Genomic DNA, 27,856 nt, shown 5'->3' on the forward strand with positions numbered 1-27,856 from the left:
GGTCCCACCACCAAATAGTATTTTGATTCTATATATTTGACAAACACAAACTGTAGATTGGAGGAAGGAGTGAGAGAAGAAACGAAGCGTAGGAAAGAAAGGAAGGAAGAAATAAAGTGCAGCTGACACTAATACAATTAACTGCTGACACTAATACAATTAAGGTAGCCCCCTGATTTCATCATCTAAGTTTCTTTCACCACTACTAGTAGCTGGGACATTCCAGCCAGAGATTAGGATTCTGCATCCAGTCCAGCACAAGTACTCTGACTGGCTCTAGGAACACTGTTTGGCTTATTTTCTCATCATCTGTCTCCAGACAAAAGCATAAGGTTGATGTCTAAAACTTTTATGAACAGAAATTAACAGTTTTGTTCACAAACATTAACATCCTGGTAAACAAACTAATTCTATGTAATGAGTCACCTTGTCTTTCCGACAGTGTCACATCAATGCAACTGCCAGTGAACCAGCCTCCCCACAAAACGGGCAGCAGTTGTCCTACCAGGGATAACTCCATAGCCTCTATTCTCTGACTCCTAAGTAACATCAGAGTCCCAGAATGAGGACCCAAAGGTGAGCAGGACAGATGCAAAGTACCTTGAGGGTCACCACGTTCATCACCCAATGGCCCTATTTGTATGTTCTTCAAGCCCTTTATCCAATGTCATGGAGAATAAGCTAGTAAAACAGAGTCTTCAACTTTGCCATTCTGCTTAATATCCTCCCAAGAGCAGGCCAATGCCCAAATGGCAAGTGGCAGGAACAGCTGCTGCTCTGATTCATATTTCAAAACGTGGATCGCTTTATGAAAAGAACACTTTCAGCAGTCTTTTCCACCCTGAGCATATGAGAGCTAACTCAGCAAAACAGTAACCAGCGCACAGGTTTATTACTTGGTCTTGCTCTTCAATGCCTCTCTTTTAAGACCTTTTGTTTTTATTCAGTGTGACCGGAAACCAAAAAGATACAACTTGATGTAGTTAAAATGCTTCGCTTCACCTCTTTCCTCAAATCAAACCACAGAGAAACAAGACATCCAATTTCCCCATTAATAAATATCCAAGAATTTGGAATAACAAATTTTCCTTTTCTAAAATGAGTTGATAATATTTGAGTTGATGCTAATCCAGGGACAGTAAAATCTAACTAGTAAGACTAAGACCAGAATATGGCTTGTTCATTAACAACTTAACTTCTTTACCTAGGATTACACATGTAAAACACCACTTTAAGAAACAGTCATCTTTTTCAGAAGCCACATACAGCTGACCCTTGAACAACATGGGTTTGAGCTGTGAGGGTCCACTTATCCACAGATTTTCTTCTACCGCTGCCACTCATGAGAGCAAGACCAACAACTCCTCTTCCTCCTTCTTCTCATCTCACTCAACGTAAAGACAAGAATGAAAACCTTTATGATGATCCACTTCCACTTAAGGAATAGTAAATATATTTTCTCTTCCTTATGATTTTCTTAGTAACATTTTCCTTTCTCTACTATTTAATATATATAACATACAAAATTTGTTAATTGTTACATATTTTGCTTATGTTATCAGTAAGCATTCCGATCAGCAGTAGGCCATTAGTAGGTAAGTTTTTGGAGAGTCAAAAGTTATATATGGATTTTTAATTGTATGGGTGGATCAGTGCCCTAACCCCTACATTGTTCAAGGGTCCACTGTATTTCCTTTTCTCCACACACACATCTTTACACATACTGCAAGCCCCTCCACTGCAAACGCTTACCTGACTTTTTTGCCTTGCTCAGTGAGCATCTTTACCAAATCAGCAATGGGGTATTGAGCTTTGGCTGCACAGAGACCATAGCCTGCAAGGAACATTAAGAACACAGAAGAATGTGTTTTTTATTTTGAAATTACATGAAGTATAACTTATCTCTTGATCAAAACACATGTTGATGCCAACAGAGGCAATCATTTAACAGGACTAGAAATGAAAGCAAATTTATAAGCTGGGCTTTTAAAAATATTGCCCTAAATTTGAAATTGAAAATGTAATGATTGCTCCTCAATCTTCTGTAGTGTCTCATGCTGCTGTGCACCCCCGCCCCCGACACTGCACACACCCTTGGGTGTTCCCTCTCCTGTCTCTTTCTCTGTCTCTGTCTCTCTCTCTCTCATGTTTTTAAACTCTCTTCATACTTGGCTTTGATGACACTGCAGTCCCCTGTCCCAGCCTAACTTTGTTATTATTCTTCCTCTAGTTCCTTGAATAGTTTTTCTCCTTCTTTTCTCCGCTTATATGACAAAGTTTCCAAAGGACTTTAACTTTGCCCCTCACATTCTCCTTGAAAATCTCAGCTCGTCTCATGGCTTCAACAACCATCTGATGATTCCCAATCTGTCTGCAGGCTTGACCTGTCATTTGAGCACCAGTATAACATGCCTCTTGTCCCATCTCCACCTCAAATTTAATGTCTCAAAAAAAGAACTCAAAATTTCCCCCCACCCCACACTCCAAAAACTGTTTCAATATTTCTGATGTTATTACAGGTATAACCAAGAACTTCAGTCATCTTCACCATCCTTTCTATCCATTCTACCTGCACAATGAAACTCACATCTGTCCCCACTTTTCTATCCCAGTTTTTTCAAATGCCAAGTCTCTGCTCAAGCTATTCCCGCTGGCTTCTCCCATCCCAACACCATCTATCCTCTAAGTCCTAAAAACAAATCCTCACCTCCCTACAAACCTTCATAGGTTTCTTGTGATTGAAAAATTGTCTACATAGTTCAGTTTAGCCCTTATCATAACCCACCTTGCATTACTGATCTACCTATCTGACTTCATCACTAGATGGAAAATGCCTGGAAGAAATAGATTGTGTCCTCTACATCTTTACACCTTTATACTACAGAACAGCACTGCTCAATAGGTAAGACCAGTGCTACTTTGGGTGTGATGATTCATTATGCAGCAGTGTCCCACACATTACAGTACATTTCATTTATCTGCTTCCATCCACTAATTGACAGGAGCAGTCCCATCTTTGGACAACCAAAAACCCAAATCCACCTATTTCAAATGCCCCTAAAAAGTGATATTGTCCCAAGTTGGGAAGGCTTACACTTTAACATTCAATTCCGCTAATGTCTCCTATTTTTACTTCAGTACATAACTAACTAGTAAACTACTCACATGTCAAATCAGTAGATTTTATTTACAGAAAATTCGTTTGATAACATGATAGAGTTAAAATCTTAATCTGAAACCAATGTATTTCTCATAATACCACAGCATCCTGTGATAACAGTGAGGAAGAACTGAGCTAAAACTCAGAAAGCTGGAAAATTGAGGCCTGGAGAATTAAATGACTTGGGCAATGTCACATAGATTGTTAGAGGCAAAATTAAGAACAAAAGTGAGGTATCGTGACTCAATACCAAGCTCTTTCTACTAGGCCACATTGCCTCATTTTGTTGAAAACAACATGATTCTTGATCATTTTTTAAATAATCATTTTTGAAAAAAGAATAACATTTATTGAGCAACTCTAATGAGTGAGCTAAAGACTTTCATATACTATATCTAATTTAATCTTGACAACGGGCCCAAAAATTATCAATGAGAAAAAAAAAAGACTCGAAAATGATGTAAACATGTATACATAATCACAGAATGACATGGCTAGAACCCACTGTAAGAATTTATAGAATTTCCATGCGATCTCCAAAATGTTAACTTAAACTGAGAATTCTCAGTATTTTTCACTAAGTAATCATAGAATTGCTATTAAGTTTCCATTATATTTTCAAAACTAAAGAAGTTTCAATTCTACTTTTCTATTATAAGAAATTTTAACGTCATCAATTATAACAGCTATTATAGGTTATTTGCTTTTGCTTTTTTTCTTTACCTGGTGTAATAATAATGCTATTAGCTTCTCGAATCATGTCAATTGCATTGTCAAGGTTGATTTCCGTATGTGTGCCAGAAATTTCCATGGGTTTTCCACCAGCTGTTGAAGTGGTGCCATAGCCTCCAAGAATCACATTAGCCAGGGAGCGATTCATTGCCTAGAGAGCCAAATTATCAGCTGTGAGAGTTTAATACACATAACTTTGTGAGAATGGTACAAATGTTGTGTATAGATATTTGGAATCATTTTAAAAGGTTTATTTGACCATTTAAAACACTTTAATCAGATAAATTTCAGCTGGTTTCTGAAAATCACTTCAAAAATTGAAATGACAGAAGATATCTGAGAACAACATTATCTTTTTCCCTATCAAATCAATTGCAAACTGATATATTTTCAGTAAAAAAAAATAGAAACCAAGAACAAATTATCAGTAAAATTAATAAACTAATGAAAAAATCACATCTACTTATTACTGTCTGAATGCTGATTGAACAATTTTATCTCTCAGCTGAATTCTGCTACAGATTCCATCTTCACAGATACCAGCTGTGAAGAAGCAACTGGTAAGAATCAAAACAGTGAAGATCCATTTCGTCTAGAATTTTGCTGCCCTCTGTCATCAAGAAAATAGAAATATGGGGGTTGGTACTGTCTTATTTTCCAAATCAATTATAGCTCCACAAAGCCCCATACCTAAGTTTTAATAGAAGTAACTGGGTTCATCATTAGGACTCTAAAATATTTCACTTCCAAATAGGTAGAAGAATAAGGTTATATACTCTTTAAAATTTATACTCACTCTTTTAACTAGAAAAATAATCTCAAAATAAAAATAAGAGAAATGAACTTCTCATGCTCATTTATAATCACTCAAGAATGTACCATAGGAATGCCACTGCTGAAATATGTGACAATAACTGATCTGGTTTTGAAAACAGTTCATTTGTAGACCTCTGGAGGTGGGGTAGTAAAAGAAAAGGAAAAAAAAACTAGTTGTTCTGAGTAATCAAATGCATTTTAAGAATTCAAATCACTGCATGTGATCGAAGCTGTCATTCTACATAATCATAACTGACTTTATCACTTCAGAAAAAATTTCCCAAAACTTATTGAACTCTATTTTAAGTGCTGTAATAAATATATTATTGCTTCATTATACCACTTAAAGGCTATATAAGTGTCAATCTATTGCTTTTTTAAAAAATACAACACTTTAGTATTAAAAAAGTAAAAAAGCACCAAGATCTTCAATGATAAGTACCATATAGAGAAAACTATGTCCACCCCACACAGTGATGGCTCAGCCTGCTACCAGCTTGGTGGAGACATTTCCATTATGCTGAGTAGGGCCCAGGCAAAGGCAGGGAAGAAAAGGTACACAGAAGATGAGCAAGAAGCCATACTTTAATAAAGCCTAAATAACGTAAATTTCAAACATGATGAATCAAAATGTTGCCAGAATTGTAATTGTTCTTTCAATCTAAACTCATTTATCAGACACAACATTGACATTTTACAGAGCCCAAAGTTTGACAAATTTGTCTAAGATTATTACATACAAAATAAAATCTGAAATGTCTTTAAATGTATTATTAAAGGATAAGAGGGTGAAAGAATTAAAGTAATGCCTTTTTTTTTTTTTTTTTTGAGATGGAGTCTCGCTCTGTCACCCAGGCTGGAGTGCAGCGGCATGACCTCAGCTCACTGCAACCTCCGCCTCCTGGGTTCAAGAGATTTTCCTGCCTCAGCCTCCAGAGTAGCTGGGATTACAGGTGCACGCCACCACACCTGGCTAACTTTTTATATATTTGGTAGAAATGTGGTTTCACCATGTCGGCCACACTGGTCTCAAACTCCTGAACACAAGTGATCTGCCTGCCTCGGCCTCCCAAAGTGCTGGGATTATAGGAATGAGCCACAGTGCCCAGCTAAAGTAATGCTTTTAATTAAGTTCACAATCCCTAGCTGACATGATGTTTTAAATTCCTAACACATTCCTCCCATATTTAAACCCAACATTTAAAACACAAATAGCCACATTTGAGACTTCCCAAACATTCAACTCATTGATCTAGATTAATCCTTTCTAGTTTTGAATTATACAATTCTGAAATTGTTATCAAAATATATGTTCTACCAAATTTTTGCCCTTAAAATTGATTTAAAGGACTATTTCGGACATTAAGATATTTCTGTCATAGGTAACTTTTTAAAAAAAAAAGTCCAGTGAGGATTGGGTTCCAAGATGGCCAAATAGGAACAGCTCCAGTCTACAGCTCCCAGCATGAGAGATGCAGAAGATGGGTAATTTCTGCATTTCCAACTGAGGTACCGAGTTCATCACACTGGGGCTTGTCAGACAGTGCAGGCAGGACAGTGGGTGCAGTCCACCAAGCGTGAGCTGAAGCAGGTGAAGTGCAAAGGGTCAGGGAATACCCTTTCCTAGCCAAAGGAAGCAGTGACGGAGGGCACCTGGAAAATCAGGTCACTCCCACCCTAATACTACCACGCTTTTCCAATGGTCTTAGCAAATGGCACACCAGGAGATTATATCTCATGCCTGGCTTGGAGGGTCCCACGCCCACAGAGCCTTGCTCATTGCTAGCACAGCAGTCTGAGATCAAACTGCAAGGTGGCAGCGAGGCTAGGGGAGGGGCGCCCACCATTGCTGAGCCTTGAGTAGGTAAACAAAGCAGCCGGGAAGCTCGAACTGGGTGCAGCCCACCGCAGCTCAAGGAGGCCTGCCTGCCTCTGTAGACTGCACCTCTGGGGGCAGGGCATAGCTGAACAAAAGGCAGCAGAAACCTCTGCAGAATTACATGTCCCTGTCTAACAGCTTTGAAGAGAGTAGTGGTTCTCCCAGCACAGAGCTTGAGATCTGACAACGGACAGACTGCCTCCTCAAGTGGGTCCCTGACCCCGAAGTAGCCTAACTGGGAGGCACCCTGCAGTAGGGGCAGACTGACACTTCACACAGCTGGGTACCGCTCTGAGACGAAGCTTCCAGAGGAACGATCAGGCAGCAACATTTGCTGTTCAGCAATATACGCGGTTCTGCAGCCTCCACTGCTGATACCCAGGCAAACAGGGTCGGGAGTGGACCTCCAGCAAACTCCAACAGACCTGCAGCTGAGGGTCCTGATTGTTAGAAGGAAAACTAACAAACAGAAAGGACACCCACACCAAAACCTCATCTGTAGGTCACCATCATCAAAGACCAATGGTAGATAAAACCACAAAGATGGGGAAAAAACAAAGCAGAAAAGCTGAAAATTCTAAAAATCAGAGCGCCTCTCCCCTTCCAAAGGAATGCAGCTCCTCGCCAGCAACGGAACAAAGCTGGACGGAGAATGACTTTGACAAGTTGAGAGAAGAAGGCTTCAGACGATCAAACTTCTCCGAGCTAAAGGAGGAAGTTCGAACCCATCGTAAAAAGCTAAAAACCTTGAAAAAAGATTAGACGAATGGCTAACTAAAATAAACAGTGCAGAGAAGTATTTAAATGACCTGATGGAGCTGAAAACCATGGCACGAGAACTACGTGATGAATGCACAGGTTTCAGTAGCCGATTAGATCAACTGGAAGAAAGGGTATCAGTGATTGAAGATCAAATGAATGAAATGAAGCGAGAAGAGAAGTTTAGAGAAAAAACAGTAAAAAGAAATGAACAAAGCCTCCAAGAAATATGAGACTATGTGAAAAGACCAAATCTACGTCTCATTGATGTACCTGAAAGTGATGGGGAGAATGGAACCAAGTTGGAAAACAGTCTGCAGGATATTATCCAGGAGAACTTCCCAAACCTAGCAAGGCAGGCCAACATTCAAATTCAGGAAAATACAGAGAATACCACAGAGATACTCCTCAAGAACAGCAACTCCAAGACACATAATTGTCAGATTCACCAAAGTTGAAATGAAATAAAAAATGTTCAGGGCAGCCAGAGAGAAAGGTCTGGTTACCCACAAAGAGAAGCCCATCAGACTAACAGCGGATCTCTCAGCAGAAACTCTAAAAGCCAGAAGAGAGTGGGGGCCAATATTCAACATTCTTAAAGAAAACAACTTTCAATCCAGAATTTCATATCCAACCAAACTAAGCTTCATAAATGAAGGAGAAATAAAATCCTTTACAGACAAGCAAATGCTGAGAGATTTTGTCACCACCAGGCCTGCCCTACAATTGCTCCTGAAGGAAGCACTAAACATGGAAACAAACAACCAGTACCATCCAATATAAAAACATGCCAAATTGTAAAGACTGTTGATGCTAGGAAGAAACTGCATCAACTAAGGAGCAAAATAACCAGCTAACATCATAATGACAGGATCAAATTCACACATAACAATATTAACCTTAAATGTAAATGGGCTAAATGCTCCAATTAAAAGACACACACTGGCAAATTGGATAAAGAGTCAAGACCCATCAGTCTGCTGTATTCACAAGACTCATCTCACATGCAGAGACACGCACAAGCTCAAAATGAAGGGATGAAGGAAGATCTACCAAGCAAATGGAAAGCAAAAAAAAAGCAGGGGTTACAATCCTAGTCTCTGATAAAACAGACTTTAAACCAGCAAAGATCAAAAGAGACAAAGAAGGCCATTACATAATGGCAAAGGGATCAATTCAACAAGAAGAGCTAACTACCCCAAATATATATGCACCCAATGCAGGGGCACCCAGATTCATAAAGCAAGTCCTTAGAGACCTACAAAGAGACTTGACTCCCACACAATAATAATGGGAGACTTTAACACCCCACTGTCAACATTAGACAGATCAATGAGACAGAAACTTCACAAGGATATCCAGGAATTGAATGCGGCTCTGTACCAAGTGGACCTAATAGACATCTACAGAATGTCTCCACCCCAAATCAACAGAATATACATTCTTCTCAGCACCACACCGCACTTATTCCAAAATTGACCACATAGGTGGAAGTAAAGCATACCTCAGCAAATATAAAAGAACAGAAATTATAACAAACTGCCTCTCAGACCACAGTGCAATCAAACCAGAACTCAGGATTAATAAACTCACTCAAAACCGCTCAACTACATGGAAACTGAACAACCTGCTCCTGAATGACTACTGGGTACATAACGAAATGAAGGCAGAAATAAAGATGTTCTTTGAAACCAATGAGAACAAAGACACAACATACCAGAATCTCTGGGACACATTTAAAGCAGTGTGTAGAGGGAAATTCATAGCACTAAATGCCCACAAAAGAAAGCAGGAAAGATCTAAAATTGACACCCTGACATCACAATTAAAAGAACTAGAGAAGCAAGAGCAAACACATTCAAAAGCCAACAGAAGTCTAGAAATAACTAAGATCAGAGCAGAACTGAAGGAAATAGAGACACAAAAAACCATTAAAAAAATCAATGAATCCAGGAGATGGTTTTTTGAAAAGATCAACAAAATTGATAGACCACTGGCAAGACTAATAAATAAGAAAAGAGACAAGAATCAAATAGACGCAATAAAAAATGATAAGGAGAATATCACCACTGATCCCACAGAAATACAAACTACCATCAGAGAATACTATAAACACCTCTATGCAAATAAACTAGAAAATCTAGAAGAAATGGATAAATTTCTGGACACATACACCCTCCCAAGACTAAACCAGGAGGAAGCTGAATCCCTGAATAGACCAATAACAGGCTCTGAAATTGAGGCATAATTAATAGCTTACCGACCAAAAAAAGTCCAGGACCAGACAGATTCACAGCCGAATTCTACCAGAGGTACAAAAAGGAGCTAGTACCATTCCTTCTGAAACTATTCCAATCAATAGAAAAAGAGGGAATCCTCTCTAACTCATTTTATGAGGCCAGCATCATCCTGATACCAAAGCCTGGCAGAGACACAACAAAAAAAGAGAATTTTAGACCAATATCCCTGATGAACACTGATGCAAAAATCCTCAATAAAATACCGGCAAACTGAATCCAGCAGCACATCAAAAAGCTTATCTACCATGATCAAGTGGGCTTCATCCCTGGGATGCAAGGCTGGTTCAACATAAGAAAATCAATAAACGTAATCCAGCATATAAACAGAACCAATGACAAAAAACCACGATTATCTCAGTAGATGCAGAAAAGGCCTTTCACAAAATTCAACAGCCCTTCATGCTAAAAATTCTCAATAAATTAGGTATTGATGAGACGTATCTCCAAATAATAAGAGCTATCTGTGACAAACCCACAGCTAATACCATACTGAATGGGCAAAAACTGGAAGCATTCCCTTTGAAAACTGGCACAAGACAGGGATGCCCTCTCTCACCACTCCTATTCAACATAGTGTTGGAAGTTCTGGCCAGGGCAATCAGGCAGGAGAAAGAAATAAAGGGTATTCAATTAGGAAAAGAGGAAGTCAAATTGTCCCTGTTTGCAGATGACACGATTGTATATCTAGAAAACCCCATCGTCTCAGCCCAAAATCTCCTTAAGCTGATAAGCAACTTCAGCAAAGTCTCAGGATACAAAATCAATGTGCAAAAATCACAAGCATTCTTATACTCCAATAACAGACAAACAGAGAGCCAAATCATGAGTGAACTCCCATTCACAATTGCTTCAAAGAGAACAAAATACCTAGGAATCCAACTTACAAGGGACGTGAAGGACCTCTTCAAGGAGAACTACAAACCACTGCTCAATGAAATAAAAGAGGACAAAAACAAATGGAAGAACGTTCCATGCTCATAGATAGGAAGAATCAATATCATGAAAATGGCCATATTGCCCAAGGTAATTTATAGATTCAATGCCATCCCCATCAAGCTACCAATGACTTTCTTCACAGAACTGGAAAAAACTACTTTAAAGTTCATATGGAACCAAAAAAGAGCCCTCATTGCCAAGTCAATCCTAAGCCAAAAGAACAAAGCTGGAGGCATCACGCTGCCTGACTTCAAACTATACTACAAGGCTACAGTAACCAAAACAGCATGGTACTGGTACCAAAACAGAGATATAGACCAATGGAACAGAACAGAGCCCTCAGAAATAATACCACACATCTACAACCATATGATCTTTGACAAACCTGACAAAAACAGTAAATGGGGAAAGGATTCCCTACTTAATAAATGGTGCTGGGAAAACTGGCTAGCCATATGTAGAAAGCTGAAACTAGATCCCTTCCTTACACCTTATACAAAAATTAATTCGAGATGGATTAAAGACTTAAATGTTAGACCTAAAACCATAAAAACCCTAGAAGAAAACCTAGGCAATACCATTCAGGACATAGGCATGGGCAAGGACTTCATGTATAAAACTCCAGAAGCAATGGCAACAAAAGCCAAAATTGACAAATGGGATCTAATTAAACTAAAGAGCTTCTGCACACCAAAAAAACTACCATCAAAGTGAACAGGCAACCTACAGAATGGGAGAAAATTTTTGCAATCTACTCATTTGACAAAGGGCTAATATCCAGAATCTACAAAGAACTCAAACAAATTTACAAGGAAAAAACAAACAACCCCATCAATACGTGGGCAAAGGATATGAACAGACACTTCTCAAAAGAAGACATTTATGCAGCCAAAAGACACATGAAAAAATGCTCATCATCACTGGCCATCAGAAAAATGCAAATCAAAACCACAATGAGATACCATCTCACACCAGTTAGAATGGCCATCATTAAAAAGTCAGGAAACAACAGGTACTGGAGAGGATGTGGAGAAACAGGAAAACTTTTACACTGTTGGTGGGACTGTAAACTAGTTCAACCATTGAGGAAGTCAGTGTGGCAATTCCTCAAGGATGTAGAACTAGAAATACCATTTGACCCAGCCATCCCATTACTGGGTATATACCCAAAGGATTATAAATCATGCTGCTATAAAGACACATGCACACGTATGTTTATTGCGGCACTATTCACAATAGCAAAGACTTGGAACCAACCCAAATGTCCAACAATGATAGACTGGATTAAGAAAATGTGGCACATATACACCATGGAATACTATGCAGCCATGAAAAAGGATGAGTTCATGTGCTTTGTAGGGACATGGATGAAGCTGGAAACCATCATTCTGAGCAAACTATCGCAAGGACAAAAAACCAAACACTGCATGTTCTCACTCACTGGTGGGAATTGAACAATGAGAACACTTGGACACAGGAAGGGGAACATCACACACCGGAGCCTGTCATGGGGTGGGGGGAGTGGAGAGGGATAGCATTCGGAGATATACCTAATGTAAATGAGTTAATGGGTGCGGCACACCAACATGGCGCATGTATACATACGTAACAAATCTGCACATTGTGCAGATGTACCCTAGAACTTAAAGCATAATAATAAAAAAAAATACCAGAAAAAAAAAATTCAGTGAACAAAGAGGTTCCATCACCCTTATCATACAGTCCTGCAGAAGATCACAGCAGTAGATGTACAGCCGTACAGATGTAGAGGGACAGAGGAGAGGGATAAATAAACCATTTTATTCTAACTCGGCTTAAAAGGAACCATTATTTCCTCCTATAAAACTGAATGAAGAAGAAGGAAAGAATCTCTGAGGACATTTAATTAATGGGTACCCACTTCTGATGGCATCTTAGGGAGAAAAAAAAGGAACCACACAGTAGTAGTTTAACCATCATAGTCAACTTGTTAAACATGTATCCACAATTATATCACCATTAAGCTATAATAATTCCATGTGGTCTCTTAAAAACGAAATTATTGTTATCTCTAAATTTACCATTGCAACATCATATTCTCAACAAATGTTTAGCGTTTATGGTTTTGTTCTGGTTCTTTCTTTTTTTTTTTTTTTTTTTTTTTTTGCCTGCTTAAATGATTAATGAGACTATCCTGTGACCACTGTTCCAGATATTGAACAGTTCCCAGCTTCCAAGACAAAGAATTTGCAAGACTGTTTAAGACTGTTCCTTTTAAGCTATTAAGCCAATAATTAAAATTGCATTCTACATTAAGGAGAATCCTAATTCACATAATTCTGAACACACTGTGAGAAATAAATCTGAAAGCAAGGAAAGGTCATAAAACTGACAAAGCCAAAGCAATAATAACATATATACCATTTACTAGCATCTCTCTTTTCAATGCTTTGTAGATACTAATTAATTAATCACAAAGGAAAAAAATATTTTTGATTTGGCTTTTGATCCACTTCATTCTGTTCTATTTATTTGGAACCAAGGAGCAAAGTGCAAAAATCAGAAAATTTGATCTGAAAATGCTGTTCAATTTTTGTAAGACCTCTATTTCTGAGGCAATCTGGATACTATCACAAAGAAAGAAACTGTAAAATCATGAAGAGGTTAATGTCTATATGATATTTGGATATCATTCATTTGAATATGGTTGTTTGGACACTGTCAACATTTTTCAGTTTTTACAATCTTGGGTATTGTGTAACCATAGCACTGAGCTCAGAGGACACCCAAAAGAATTCTTTGTCAGAACAAAAATTCAATTTTAGGGATTGCTGGTTAGCCACTTGGGGTGCATTCCATTTCCTCACACATAATAAAATCACCCTCTTCTAGTTTGGACTTGCGTGTTTCCTTCAATAAATAACAGTGAAGGTCAACATACTGGTACCATATTAACTCTACTATATCTGCTATCACAGTCTATCTGGAGAAGATTCTAAAACATGAAATAAGCTAACAAATAAAATGTCTCTAATGTTCATTTAACAAACCAATTTGTGTGAATGTGCCAGGTACTTGGCCAGACTCCACAAACACAAAGGTGAATAATAAATGGTGCCTTACGATACTTTCTCAGTAAAATGAGAATAATATTTCCTACTTCCAGTATTTGTGTGGGGATTAAATGAGCTATATTTTGTAAAGCACCCAGCATAATGCCTGCTGCATTGCACTAATGCCCAATTTTGAGTAGCTATTTCATTTTTATGATTATACTGATCTACCTAGAGCCGCTAAGCACAGCCATGAAGAGACTGAATAAATCTATAATTTCCTATAATAAAGAAGCATAAAGAAGGTTTATCAATGAAGGTTAATATTAAAAAGTGAGAAATCAGAAAATTGTAGAAGAAAAGATAATTTCTATCTTCAAAATCAAAAAATATGACAGGCTTGTATTTGTTGGTTTCTGACTTGTTTTGTAACAATGCCTAGGAGTAGAGATCATACAGTAAGACAAACACATTGCACATCACAGGTAAGAGCTTTGACTGGTGAATCCTTTGTGGAGATCGATTTAGCAATATCAAAAGCCAACAAAAAGTTCTTACTCTCTTTGACCATGTAATTGCACTTATAAAAACTGGACCTAAGGAAATAATCAAAGATGTATAAGAAGGAAAACTGCAACCAAAAAAAAAAAAAAAGAAAGTTAAAAACAACTAATATGAATTTGAATAAATAGATTATGGTAATATCTGTGTGCTATAATAGTAGGAGCTAAAAATTATTAGAAAATTAAACATTAAACCTTAATTAAAATTAAGTTAGACAATTACATAATATATTAAATAGAATATATTTAAACATATTCATATAAAAAAGACTAAAATGTTAACAGTTAAGTGGTAATGGAAGTTTAGGTAATTTTATTTTTTTATTTATCCTTTTCTGATTCTTTCAAATTTCCTACATTAAACATCTTTAACTAATTGGATTTTTTTTTTTTTTTTGAGACACGGTCTCACTCTGTCACCTAGGCTGCAGTCCAGTGGTACAATCACAGCTCATTGCAGCTCAACCTCCCCAGGTTCAGGTGATCCTCTTGCCTCAGCCCCCCAAGTAGCTGGGACTATAGGCATGTGCCACCATGCCCAGCTAACTTTTATATTTTTTGTAGAGACAGGGTTTTGTCATGTTGCCTAGGCTGGTCTTGAACTCCTGGACTCAATTGATCCACCTGCCTTGGCCTCCCAAAGTGCTAGAATTACAAGTATGAGCCATGGCGCCTGGTCAGAATTTTTTTTTAATTAAAACTTCAACTGTTCTTGAATCCAAATTATTAATCTGACCCAATATGATATTTATGGCCTCAGGCAGCTATCGGAATAATTTGGTAGTTCTATATACAGAATAGGAATACAAAATATCTGTGGAATGCTGATGGTAAATGGCATGCCTGTGGCAGTGAAATGGAAAGAAAAGAAATAGAAGACCTAGAGAAAACATATCAAAAAAATAAAAGAATAAGAAAAATAAGAGAAAGATGATATAATTGCAGAACACATAGAAGAGAGTACTTTCAACAAGTACCTCTTACTACCTTATTCTAGTGTTACAGAAGAGTTACTGTAAGACTTACTATGGTTGTATAACTAATAATAATAAAAGACACTAAGTGAAGAAGGAAAAAGAGAGTAATAAGAGAGACACAGACAGAAATGTGGGGAATACTCTTCATAAATTTAAAAACCTAAAGAAAACCATTTTTTAAAAAGGATAAAATGAGAAATTACCCATGCTGACATTTCAAGAACTAGATACAAGTCTTCTTCCCTCCTCTCCCCATATCAGCATGCTTTGTTAACATTCAAATCCTTCAAATCCTCCCATTTAACTCTAAAAGCCACTTCCTGACAAACCGCAAGTTTAAGTAATAATGAAAATCTGCTGCCCCCTGCTGGTCATTCAAATTCATCAACAGAAGCAAAATCAAACTAAGGGTTAAAAGTTTATTTTTACAGAAAACTGTATTTCTAGTACAATTTCATAAACATTTCTTCTTCACAAATGTTTCTTCCTTCTGTCACAATGCCTGATACTTTTCAAATAGGATACATAAACCTTCACCTTTCCAAATTCCCCAAGTAATTTGGGCGATTTAATTTTAAAACCCCTTAGCTTGTTTTGAATTTGGGCTATCAACTCCTTTGTTTTGCAATATAGCCTAAGAAACAAAAATATTTTTTACTATGAAAAGATACTTCAGCCTTCCAAATTACAATGAGATTTTCAATTAAATCATACGAAAAATCCTGAGTTGTAAAATAAGGGAGATTTTTAAAATATTATAATAAAAGAATGAAGGTAGAGTAAGTATCTGATATGGTTTGGCTCTGAGTCCCTACCCAAATCTCATGTCGAATTGTAATCCCCACATGCCACAGGGGGGTCTTGGTGGAAGGTGATGGATTATGGGGGCTGACTTCCACCTTGCTGTTCTTATGCTAGTGAGTTCTCACGAGATCTGGTGGTTTAAAAGTGTGTGGCACATCCCCCTTCACTCTTTCCCCTGCTCCGCTATGGTAAGATATGCTTGCTTCCCATTCACCTTCTGCCATGATTGTAAGTTTCCTGTGGCCTTACAGTCATGCTTCCTGTTAAGCCTGTGGAACCGTGAGTCAATTAAACATCTTTACTTCAAAAATTACCCAGTCTGACGTAGTTCGTTACAGCAGTGTGAGAATGGACTCATACAGATCCCTTTCTTGTCTAAATTATTTATCAGTGTAAAATCACGTTCTGCTTTTAGCTTCATACTTGTACTTTAACAGTTATCCAAAAGTATTATTTAGAAAATAACACCTATAATTTGAAAAAAAAGTTCTGCTCAAACCTTTAATTATAATATTTGCAGAACATCTTCTTGCCATCAAGAAGAGAACGTGAAACAAACAGAAAAGCTAGGAAGTACTAGTGTTGTTACTTTTTTCTGTTCTTTTTTTAAAAAACCATCATGCTGACCATAAAACTTCTAAGGTAGAAACTCTCACAGATGACCAACGGCAGTGTAAATTAGGACAACCTTTCCAGAAACATGGCTATAAGTATAATGAGCCTATAAATTCTAGGAATCTATCTTAAGACAAAAATCTGAAATGTCAAAGATATGTACAAAGAGAAATCAAAATCAAACAACTTCATATGTATAGCATTAAGGGCAAATTAAATAAATTTTGTATATCCATATGATGGATCAGGATAAAGTCTCTTAAAATAATATTTTAAAAGAATTTTTAATGACAAAAAGTCAACAATATAGTATATAAGTTTTTTTAAATGTAGGACAATATACAACATGGTCAGACAAGTAAATACACAGATATGCCATACATAAGGAAATAAACCAAAATCTTACCTGTTTATCTCCAGATGGAGAGAGGTACTAGAAGATTTTCATCTTTCTATTTAATTTTCTAATTATTTACAGTTGGGTACCTTAAAGGCAGTCTTGGAAATTTATGCAAATGAAATACTCTGCTATTTCTGCTGAAGAGAATTCAAAGCTACCATACTCTTTTTTTTTTTCTTTTGAGATGGAGTCTCGCTATGTCACCCAGGCTGGAGTGTAGTGGCATGATCTCAGTCACTGTAACCTCTGCCTCCTGGGTTCAAGCAATTCTCTGTCTCAGCCTACCAAGTAGCTGGGATTACAGGCACCCACCACCACGCCCGGCTAATTTTTGTATTTTTAGTACAGACAGGGTTTTACTATCTTGGGCAGGCTGGTCTTGAACAACTGACCTCGTGATCCACCCGCCTTGGCCTCCTAAAGTGCTGGGATTACAGGCGTGAGCTACCATGCCCAGCCTACAATACTCATTTTTATGGCTAATAAAAGAAATGACAAGCACAACCATGTTTTCAGAAAGCCATTTCCTTTTGTTTCATGTATGTGTTGTTTCTTACCACACACATGATGTATGACAGGATAGCACCAGACGAGCCTATGAGTGCACCCACGATGGTCAGCAGATTGTTGTTGAGCAGGAAGCCCTCTGCACACAGGGCCCAGCCTGAGTAGCTGTTCAGCACAGTGATGACGACGGGCATGTCAGCACCGCCAATAGCAGCTGTCAAAGTCACACCCTAGAACAACAATCAAATCAGAACTCAAAATCAATAACATAAAAATAAAACCTCTGACATTTAACATTTTGCTCCTTAATTATTCTAGCTTTCCCATTAATATATTTACATATAAGTTCCACTTCTGGTAATAAGTGTCTCCCATCTGACCAACACTTCCACAGGTATAACAACTATAAACACTGAGCCACCCACCCCCCTAAAAAAAATCCCTAAATTTAAAAAAAACACTTCTCAGTGATGAAAAGCAGGCAGAAACTGGACAAGTGTCTACGTTTGGAAAAATATAACGACACTAAGTGAATTTCCCAGTTTTTACGGCTTTAGACTGAGGGCAATCCCCTGTTGGTACCAGTTAAGGAAATTACAAAATATAAGCCCACAGTCCTACTGGCTTGAAGATCCTGAAGACAGCATTTGAGATGACTAAGGCAGCTGGGAAGTAATAAGGGGAATCCCACAAAGAAGCAGGCTAGAGAGAAGGAGTCCCAGTTTCTGTTTATAAATTCTACTCAAATCTCTGGATGACTCTTGAACTACACATATGTGAGACAGACTCCAAGCAATCCTGTTAAGGATAAAATAACAATAGATTTCAGCTGCCCCCCACCACCCACCATAAGGGAGTCAAAATTTGGAATTTGAGTTTAGCCAAGTTAGCTGGCTACAAAAACACATAAATAAAAAATAATAATCAATACCCTTTGAAGGAATATAACATAATATCCAAAATGTCTATAATGTATCATTAACAATGTCTGTGATACAACTCAAAATTACAACACAGGAAAGGAAAAAGCTTTTTGCTTTTTATTTCACATATTTTTACCTTTTTTTGTTTGTTACAATGAGAGCATGTTCATGTGTTACTCATTTAAGCCAAAAGCAATAAAATAAATTCAAAAAATACTTTGTCTTAGACATTCTCATAGAACCAATAAATCCTTTAAATATCATATTCACTGCTTCCCAAAAACAACAATTCTTAAAGTTTTAGATTTGTATATCTTTTTTTCTTTTTTTTTTTTTTGAGACGGAGTCTTGCTTGGTCGCCCAGGCTGGAGTGCAATGGCATGATCTCGGCTCACTGCAACCTCCACCTCCCAGGTTCAAGCAATTCTCCTGCCTCAGCCTCCCAAGTAGCTGGGAATACAGGCGCACACCACCACGCCCGGCTTATTTTTGTATTTTTAGTAGAGACGGGGTTTCACCATGTTGGCCAGGCTAGTCACAAACTCCTGACCTCAGGTGATCCACCCACCTCGGCCTCCCAAAGTGCTGGGATTACAGTCATGAGCCACCGCACCCAGTCACATTTGTATATCTTTTATTTTGAGACTTCATTAACCTATTCTGCTTTATTAGATTAAAAATATCAAAATTATTTTTCTTTTGTTTAAAACAAAAACCAGTGCAATAAGCCAGAATAAAATTAGACCATAAGTGTGAATATAAAGATGAGATTTTAATTTACTTTTCAGTGTTCTAAAGTTTCTGTGTTAAAATCATGACCTAACTCTCATGATCACACAAAAATAAGTATAATTTTTACACTATAAATTAGATGTTTCTGAATCAAGGAGCCAGTAAGTATTTCATAAGCAATTGCTATGTGTCTAACTTTGTGTTAGGCACTGTAGATAACTTTTTTAACTTAAATATAAACCTTGCCTACAGATTACACACTGAAAGAACATGAGTAACAGTGAATAACAGTAAGTAATAGCACTGCATGAAACAGCATCATACATTGATATAAGATGCCAGACTGTCATATAGACAACTAAAAACTACTGTGTGTTTCAATATACTAAATATAAAAATTGCAGAGAAAGAGGAAGGCCGAACCTATCATAAAAGGCTTCACTGAACACTCTGAGCATACAGGGTTTTTTAACTGCATTTTTTTTTTTTTTTTTGAGATGGAGTCTCTCTCTGTCGCCCAGGCTGGAGTGCAGTGGCGCGATCTCGGCTCACTGCAAGCTCCGCCTCCCGGGTTCACGCCATTCTCCTGCCTCAGCCTCTCCGAGTAGCTGGGACTACAGGCACCTGCCACCACGCCCGGCTAATTTTTTTTGTATTTTTAGTACAGACGGGGTTTCACCTTGGTCTCGATCTCCTGACCTCGTGATCCGCCCGCCTCGGCCTCCCAAAGTGCTAGGATTACAAGCGTGAGCCACCGCGCCCAGCCTGCATTTCATTTTATACTTATTTGATTTCGTGTCATATCTTCCAATGATGTGAGAGCAACTAGTGGGCAGAGACTATCTGACTTGTATAAACCCTGAAGCACTATTTTGTAGGGCTTATCATATAGTAGGCACCTAATACATTGAAACCCTTGGCCTTTTTAAGCTCCTGTTCACCAACACATTGATCCGGTGAAAAGACTCCAGAGCAATAAAGGTGTCTCATGTGACAACTTTAAAATAAACAATTAAGTTGCAAGAAAGAATAATGTTCTTCCTACACTCTTCTATGTTTTCCAGATTCTAAAAACAGGAACATGTGACATAATTTTTAAACATTTTTATTCCATCAAGGTTCTTGAAGAGATAAAAATATGATTACACTTTAACAAAATATTCCCAGTTCTTCACCAAATATGTACTTTTCAATCTCTGACTTCTTACCATGACAGCAGAGAGAGCAGACACAGAACCCAGACAGGCGATGCCAGTAGTAAAGCTTGGGTCCACCATGAATGGGATTATCCCGCCCACACTAGCAGCTAGTAAGCCTGCATTGAGTAAGTGCCTTCCAGGCAGTAGGAGAGGGGCAGATTTCAGGAGACCTAGAGCCAAGCACATAGTAGTTAGAATTCAGAATGTGTTGTAAGAAACCCCCTCACACACACTCAAGTGTGTCTTTTAATCCTAAACTACCAAAATTTAACATTAGAATAACATGGTATTTAAAATATTACTTTATATCACCAGATATGAAACATAAAAGCAAATTAGAATTATTACACATAATAAACATGAATAGAGGCAGAAAAACTATGGTCCGACTTCACTATTCTTTTCCCTCTTTTGATCACAAAACAATTTCTTTCCACTTTGTCATGAAATCTTAAAAAGCTATTTTCTCATGTATGACCAACACGGAAGTTGTTAAGTGTGGCTTCATTTATTTAAAGCTTCATGCATGCCAGAATTCTGACAAAAATAAAGCATAAAAAAGTAAAAATAAATAAACAGAACTTCAATATGGAATCCTAGCACACTAGTATTTCGGATTCTATCAACTGAGCCCAGGGAAGAAGAAAACTTGTTTGTTATTTGTTCCTAAAGGCAAAGCATGAGATAAGAATGTTTGAGACTTGAAGTTCTTTTATAATTTTCAAGTTTCATGGAAGTTCCCCACTTAATTTTCATGACTTTATTACTGAGAGGCACGACCATGTTTTTAAATCACAAACTAGTTTCTCTAGAGACTTTTTTGTAAAAACACTGACAGCAGCCTCTGGAGGGTTTTTTCTCCACTTCCATTTTCATGATTGACTTTACCAGCAGCAAAAGTTGTCATGCTAGAGTCCTAAAGTGTGTATTTGTTTTCAAAATAAGTACTGTTTACTACTCACACAAACTTATTTAATAAGCTTCTATTTTGGAAAATGTATAAAGTTCATTTCTGTGAATTCTACACAGTCATCTCTAACCAAGGATTATGAAGATGCTGTTTAGTTCACATGTATTATCAAAAGTCAACTAGTCCTTCCATGTCAAATTTCTGTTCACTAATTTCCTCCATTAGCTGTCTGCAAACGAAACAGCTTCAAAGCTTTATGAGACTTATTAAGTATCAATAAAGGGGAAGGATGGGGGGAAAAAAACTCTTACAATTTCTGAGTGCTATACGAATACTCTTCACCTAACAGTTTTACTGTTAAGGTATTTTCTTTTTTTAATCTTTTTTATTAGTAGTAATATTTTATTTTTTATAAAAAGTAGAGATAGGGTCTTGCTATGTTGCCCAGGCTGGTCTTGAACTTCTGGGCTCGAAAGCCTCCCACCTCAGCCTCCCAAAGTGCTGGATTGCAGGCATGAGCCATTGCACCCAACCCTGTTAATGTATTTTCTGAAATTAAAATGGATCCCTAAATGCCCTAAACAATAGATATTTACCTCTATGTTACGCTGAATCACTTACCCTGCAATTTTCCATAGGCAATGAGAGACCCACTAAAGGTGACGCCACCAATGTAAGTGCCGAGGTAGGCCACAATCTTGGTGAGATTTGCTGCTGCATCCGTAGCAAAATGTGGATATTCTATAATGTACTCGGCTATGCAAGTAAGTACAGCTGCCAAACCCACTAAACTGTGAAAAGCAGCAACTAATTGAGGTAAATCAGAAATCTGGATGCGTTTGGCAATTGTCAATCCTGTTACAAAATGAAGGTCAAAAATAAATTAAAACTTGACAAACTTTTGAGAAGTAACCACAACAAAGATCACCCTTAAGGATTTCCACCATTGTCACAAATAAATATTATCTAGTTCCTAGTACGGGCTAAATATTCTCTACAGGGGCTGTACAGAAGGTAAGGGCACTAGCTGTATACAGGTTGAGTATCCCTTACCTGATATGCTTAGGACCAGAAGTGTTTCAGATTTTAATATTTTTTAAATTTTGGAATATTTTCATATACATAAGATATCTTGGGAATGGGACCCAGGTCTAAACACAAAATTCATTTATGTTTCATATACATATAGCCTGAAAGTAATTTTAAACAACATTTTAAATTATTTTGTGCTTGAAACAAAGTTTGTGTTAAGTATTTATGTGTGGAATTCACCACTTGTGGTGTCATATCAGCACTCAAAAAGTTTTGGATTTTGGAGCATTTCGGATTTTCGGATTAAAGATGCTCAACTTGTATACCCTTTCAAAACAACAGTTTTTCTCCACACACCTAAGCACGACCCAACTCCAATGAACCCCAACACCCAGCATCAATGCGTGCCTCTTCCCGTCACAAACTCCCAACCTTCCCCTAGCCAACACTGCTTCAGACTACCTAAATCTCTAATCAAATTCCCTTATATTCTCCCCATTACAACCCAGGCCCTCTTCTCTATAGCCAGTGCTTGCTCCTAAGCACATAAGAAACACCTGGAACATGAAGAAGACCTTGGTTTTCAGGTGGGTAGGGTGGGAGCAAAGTCCCAAGGTAAAGAAATGCAAAAATCTGGGCAGTAAATACCCAAATTAGGAGCCTCTGAAGGAACTGCATGTCTATAGGTAGGTGATACAGAAGGAGTGGGGCTCAGACTATTTGCTAAGATCATGTCTAAAGGTTTTCCTGCCATGAACCTACAGCGCAAACATTTTCCTTCAAGTCCCTTTCCCCAGAGATTATCAAGAAGAGTCAAAGCTTTCCTGAGGAAGTATAAAAGGAGGCCTAAAGCCAGTGTTCCACTGGGAAACATTTAATAACCAGTTCCAGGGGAAAAAAATACATGCACATACAAATACATGAGCTTTAACTGACATAAAGGTGGTTAGCACACAATTTTCAAATAATAAGAAATACAGTGCTCTTTATTGAAAATTCCATGTAGACAAATTGACTTTCATAGAATGTTTTTATGGATCTTTGCTAAACTCTTACATCTGTAGCCAACCTAGTGTTTGCAACTGATGAATAAGCATACTTCCAACAGGAACATTGTTTGATATTTTTATTTACTTTAATAAGTAAGATGAAAGTAAAACAACAGAATGTATGTGAGAACTTCACTCATTTATCAACCATATGAGTGACTTTATTGCTGAATCTGATAATAGTTTTCAAATACTGGAAGATTATTTGCTCAATTATTTGTGCTATTTACAATGTCATAGCCACAGTCAAAACATCTGAAGTTTAAGCTGCAACATTAAACATTTTCTCCATCACTTTCTCACGTCTGGACAATAAACAAAACAATAAATCAAACCCAGATTTGTAGCATTTGCTTAGTTCCACACTGCAATACTGCTACCAAGTCAAATTTCAATCTACCAATGTGATGTCATTGAATGGAGAATTGGAAAGAGAGGTACCACATCCCACTGATACATGGTATTTCTTCTATACGCATACAATAGATATAAGTAACCTCAAGAGCATAGATAATAAAACCTAGTAAATTAATTAGAAAGTTATGAGTTTTTAATATTATTACCTTTGTTTCTGATTCATTTAAGTTTATGTAATTTAGTATTTAATAAGGCTGTGTTTAACAATCAACTTTAAAAATTCCTGGAAAAAAAAATTTATTTTTTTTTTTTTTTTGAGACAGAGTCTCGCTTTGTCACCCAGGCTGGAGTGCAACAGCATGATCACAGCTCACTGCAACCTCCACATCCCAGGTTCAAGCGATTCTCATGCTTCAGCCACCCAAGAAGCTGGGATTACAGTTGTACGCCACCATGCCCAACTAATTTTTGTATATTTAATAGCAACGGGGTTTCACCATGTTGGCCAGGCTGGTTTCAAACTCCTGGCCTCAAGTGATCCACCCATATCAGCCTCCCAAAGTGCTGGGATTACAGGTGTGAGCCACCATGCCCAGCCTAAAAATTCCTGAAAATTTAACAATCCAGCACACAACTGAATAAAATTAAAACAGTGGTTTTTCTGCTGCCACATTTTTTTTTTTTTTCATTTTTAACAGGTCCATGAAGCAGAATCTTTGGCTGTTATTTATACCCAGCAGAACAAAAGTTAGCTTATGTATAGTACATATATAAGGATTCCAATCCCCCATTCCATTATCAGCTAACGGGACACAGTCAGTAAAGGAAAATAAGAATTGAGTATAGGATATTTTGACTCAGTTGATGCATTTACTCAGTGTTTTAAAATGTATTTGAATGAGAATTACACCAACTGGGATGAATTTTCACCAAAATAATATTAACCGAAGCAACTTCCATGAACATAATTTAATTATTTCATCAATATGGACCTTACAAATATGTATTGAGAAACTGGAGTTCACATAAAGGCAGAAGCCCACAAGTGCTTACCAATGGTACCACCCAAAGCCATCGCTCCAGACATCTGAGCTAGTAATTCTGGGCCCGGTTTTAGGACGCCGAGGGTGGCTGCCAGTCCTCCAGCAACCCCAATCATGCCCAGTGCATTGCCAAGACGCGCTGTTCCCTGGGTGGAGAGGCCAGCCAAGGCACCGACACAGCACAAACCCGAGCCTAGGTACACGATCTTTTCAAAGGAAAAGAGAGAGAGAGATTATTAAAGCCTTTGGTCTATTAGCTTAGAGATCTCAAGATATTTTCCTGCCCATTAGGAATATTAACATATTAAATACTTATATTGTATTTGCACTTATACCATTTATATAAATTGGTTTCTTCTGGATTTGCTATCATGCACAAATACACATAAAAGTACCTAAATTTGGCCGGGCGTGGTGGCTCACGCTTGTAATCCCAGCACTTTGGGAGGCCAAGGCGGGCGGATCACGAGGTCAGGAGATCGAGACCACGGTGAAACCCTGTCTCTACTAAAAATACAAAAAATTAGCCGGGCGTGGTGGCAGGCGCCTGTAGTCCAAGCTACTCCGAGAGGCTGAGGCAGGAGAATGGTATGAACCCGGGAGGTGGAGCTTGCAGTGAGCCGAGATCGCGCCACTGCACTCCAGCCTGGGGGACAGAGCAAGACTCCGTCTCAAAAAAAAAAAAAAAGTACCTAAATTTAAATGAAGTCATTATTGGATCTAAAAATACTAAACCTGACCAAATGCTGTAAAAGAGCCAACCCCTGAGCTAAGTGCCAGGGGCTTTGCCATATGTTTTATTTGTGTTGTCACAGTCTCATGAGATCCACAAGGGGGAAAAATCATTATCCTCATTTTGCAAAAGAGAGAATCAAAGCTTAAAGAAGTTGCATATTTTCTCCAAGGCAAATGATCAGTAAATTGGAAATCTGGAATTCAGACTAAGGTCTTTCTGACTCACTGCTCCAACTCTTCTCAAAAGAAAAAAAAATTGTTCATTCAATAAATACTGCATGTTGGAAACACAGAAGAAACTAAAAGACAGCCATTGAAAAGAAATAGAAAATACGGAGTTCAGAACGAAGTTGAAGGTCTGTTATATTACAAGTTGGAACTTTCAAAGTCCAGCTGGATTATTTCTGTTTTTCTATACAACATTAAGTTTAAACTATCCTTTTGTTGTGTGAATTTTTTTATGAATATATAACATCTCTTGGTAGCAAGAGATGATGTGCTGGATTTGTAGAGGAAGAATAGGAAAAGAACTAATAGTACTTAATAATAATTTTTCAAATTTTGTATTGTTTCATTATAAATCCACAGCAATCTAGCTAGATACATAATGAAGATACTGATAACCTTAACTCCTTTTACATGTGGAAAAATGTATCAAAACAAAGACATAAACCCATATTTAAACTCAGTTACCAGAAAAATCTGTCTCTAGAATCCAGGGTCCTGATCCTTAGGGGAAGAGAATGCTCGGTTTGACCAAGATGTTTCTAGGGTTATTGTTGTATTTGCTTGACAGAGTTGTATTTGCTCGATAATTTGAATTAGGATAACCAACAATGTTAAATCTAATAGAGGCGAAAATATTGTGGTAAATATAAAAACTTACAAAGAGCATCTTACCTGTTCAATGTTATAACCACTGTAGAGGGTAGCTAAATATCCACCAACAAAGGTGCCAGCAGGGAGCAGGTACAGGTAGTTGTATTCTGGGGGGTCAGTGGGACGTTTGAACATGTCCAGCATTCTCTGAGTCACCAGAAAGCCACCTTAGCAAAGCAAAGGAAATAAAAAACATAGTACCTCTTTGAGCTCACTGAGCAACATGATTTTTTAAAGTGCTACAATTTTTCTATTTTAAGCACATCTTTATCACCTAGGAATAAATATAATTTAAAGTAACATTTTGCAACCTCAAATTTTTTTTTTTTTTGAGATGGAGTGTCACTCTGTTGCCCAGGCTAGGGTGCAGTGACACAATCTTGGCTCACTGCAATCTCCACCTCCCAGGTTCAAGCTATTCTCCTGCCTCAGCCTCCCGAGTAGCTGGGATTATAGGCTCAGGCCACTAGGCTGGGCTAATTTTTGCATTTTTAGTAGAGAGGGGGTTTCATCGTGTTGGCCAGGCTGGTCTCGAACTCCTGACCTCAGGTGATCTGCCCGCCTTGACCTCCCAAAGTGCTGGGATCACAGGTGTGAGCCACCACGCCCAGCCAAAATTTAAAGTCATTCTATTACTCAAGCCAGTTCCATTAGAGAGGTGGGGGAAAAAATACTAAATATATTCAGGAAGAAAACTTGCTATCAGAATGCAAAACTATTTCTGCATGACTAAAAGAAAAAAAAAGCCATTCAAAAAGCTTGAGAATGTAAAAGATCAAAGATTGGTCTCTTTTCCTAGTAGGTTGTTACATTTGTAAAATCCTATAATTAATTATAAAAGAAAAAAATACCATATCAACAGGCACCAGGTTTCTTGGACACATTAAAGAACTGTTAGCTACAAAATAGCATCAAATGAGTCTCACACATGAGTGATGTGCTAGGCTTTCAGTTTCCAGGAACAAACCCTGGCTGGGATAAGGCAAAAGACTAAAATTTTATCTAAAATTATACTAATTTATAGATGTTATGGTAATAGCTCTGACCCACCTTACTTCAAAATTATGCATTCAATAATTTTCCAGTTAACTTGTAGCAAGACATCATTTTTTTTGTTTGTTTTGGGGAACTGGGGATTGTTCTTTTATCAAGAGTTTCTAAAAATTACAGATGGGCAAAACAACTAATTTTCCTGCACAAAGAGCATTTACGGTCTGAGTGAAACATTTTTTAAAGGCACAATTATGTCTATTTTATATTGATTTATATTTGCTTTGTATGTCTCCATTGAAAATAGTACTGAGACCTTCCACTGACAACAACATACCTGCAATGTTGACAGAGGATATGAATGTGGCAAGAGCAGCAAGGCCCTGAGAAGTTGTGGAAGGATACAAATGTCCTCCCATCAGTGCCAACCCACCAACTGCAGTCAGCCCTAGAAAGAAAGCATTAACATGGTGAATAGTGATAGTGACACCACCAAATCAAATATCATAGCTGAAGTACCTCACATA

The 27,856-nt window shown here is 37.7% G+C and overlaps 1 protein-coding gene across 5 annotated transcripts in view; it reads right to left on the minus strand.

Annotated features, from left to right (window-relative positions):
- NNT (nicotinamide nucleotide transhydrogenase) overlaps nt 1–27,856 on the minus strand; it is a 107,531-nt gene that overhangs the window by 32,806 nt on the left and 46,869 nt on the right. For all 5 annotated transcript variants that reach the window (XM_055245408.2, XM_055245409.2, XM_055245404.2 and 2 more), the window contains 8 exons: nt 27,667–27,777; nt 26,361–26,506; nt 24,736–24,931; nt 21,866–22,099; nt 20,344–20,504; nt 17,531–17,710; nt 3,884–4,043; nt 1,753–1,834 (listed from right to left, as the gene is read on the minus strand). In XM_055245408.2, the coding sequence (XP_055101383.1) occupies nt 1,753–1,834; nt 3,884–4,043; nt 17,531–17,710; nt 20,344–20,504; nt 21,866–22,099; nt 24,736–24,931; nt 26,361–26,506; nt 27,667–27,777 (1,270 nt within the window). The remainder of the gene's footprint in view (nt 1–1,752; nt 1,835–3,883; nt 4,044–17,530; nt 17,711–20,343; nt 20,505–21,865; nt 22,100–24,735; nt 24,932–26,360; nt 26,507–27,666; nt 27,778–27,856) is intronic.

This window comes from Symphalangus syndactylus, chromosome 16 (genome assembly GCF_028878055.3).
Source record: "Symphalangus syndactylus isolate Jambi chromosome 16, NHGRI_mSymSyn1-v2.1_pri, whole genome shotgun sequence".
NCBI classification, from domain to species: Eukaryota; Metazoa; Chordata; class Mammalia; order Primates; family Hylobatidae; genus Symphalangus; species Symphalangus syndactylus.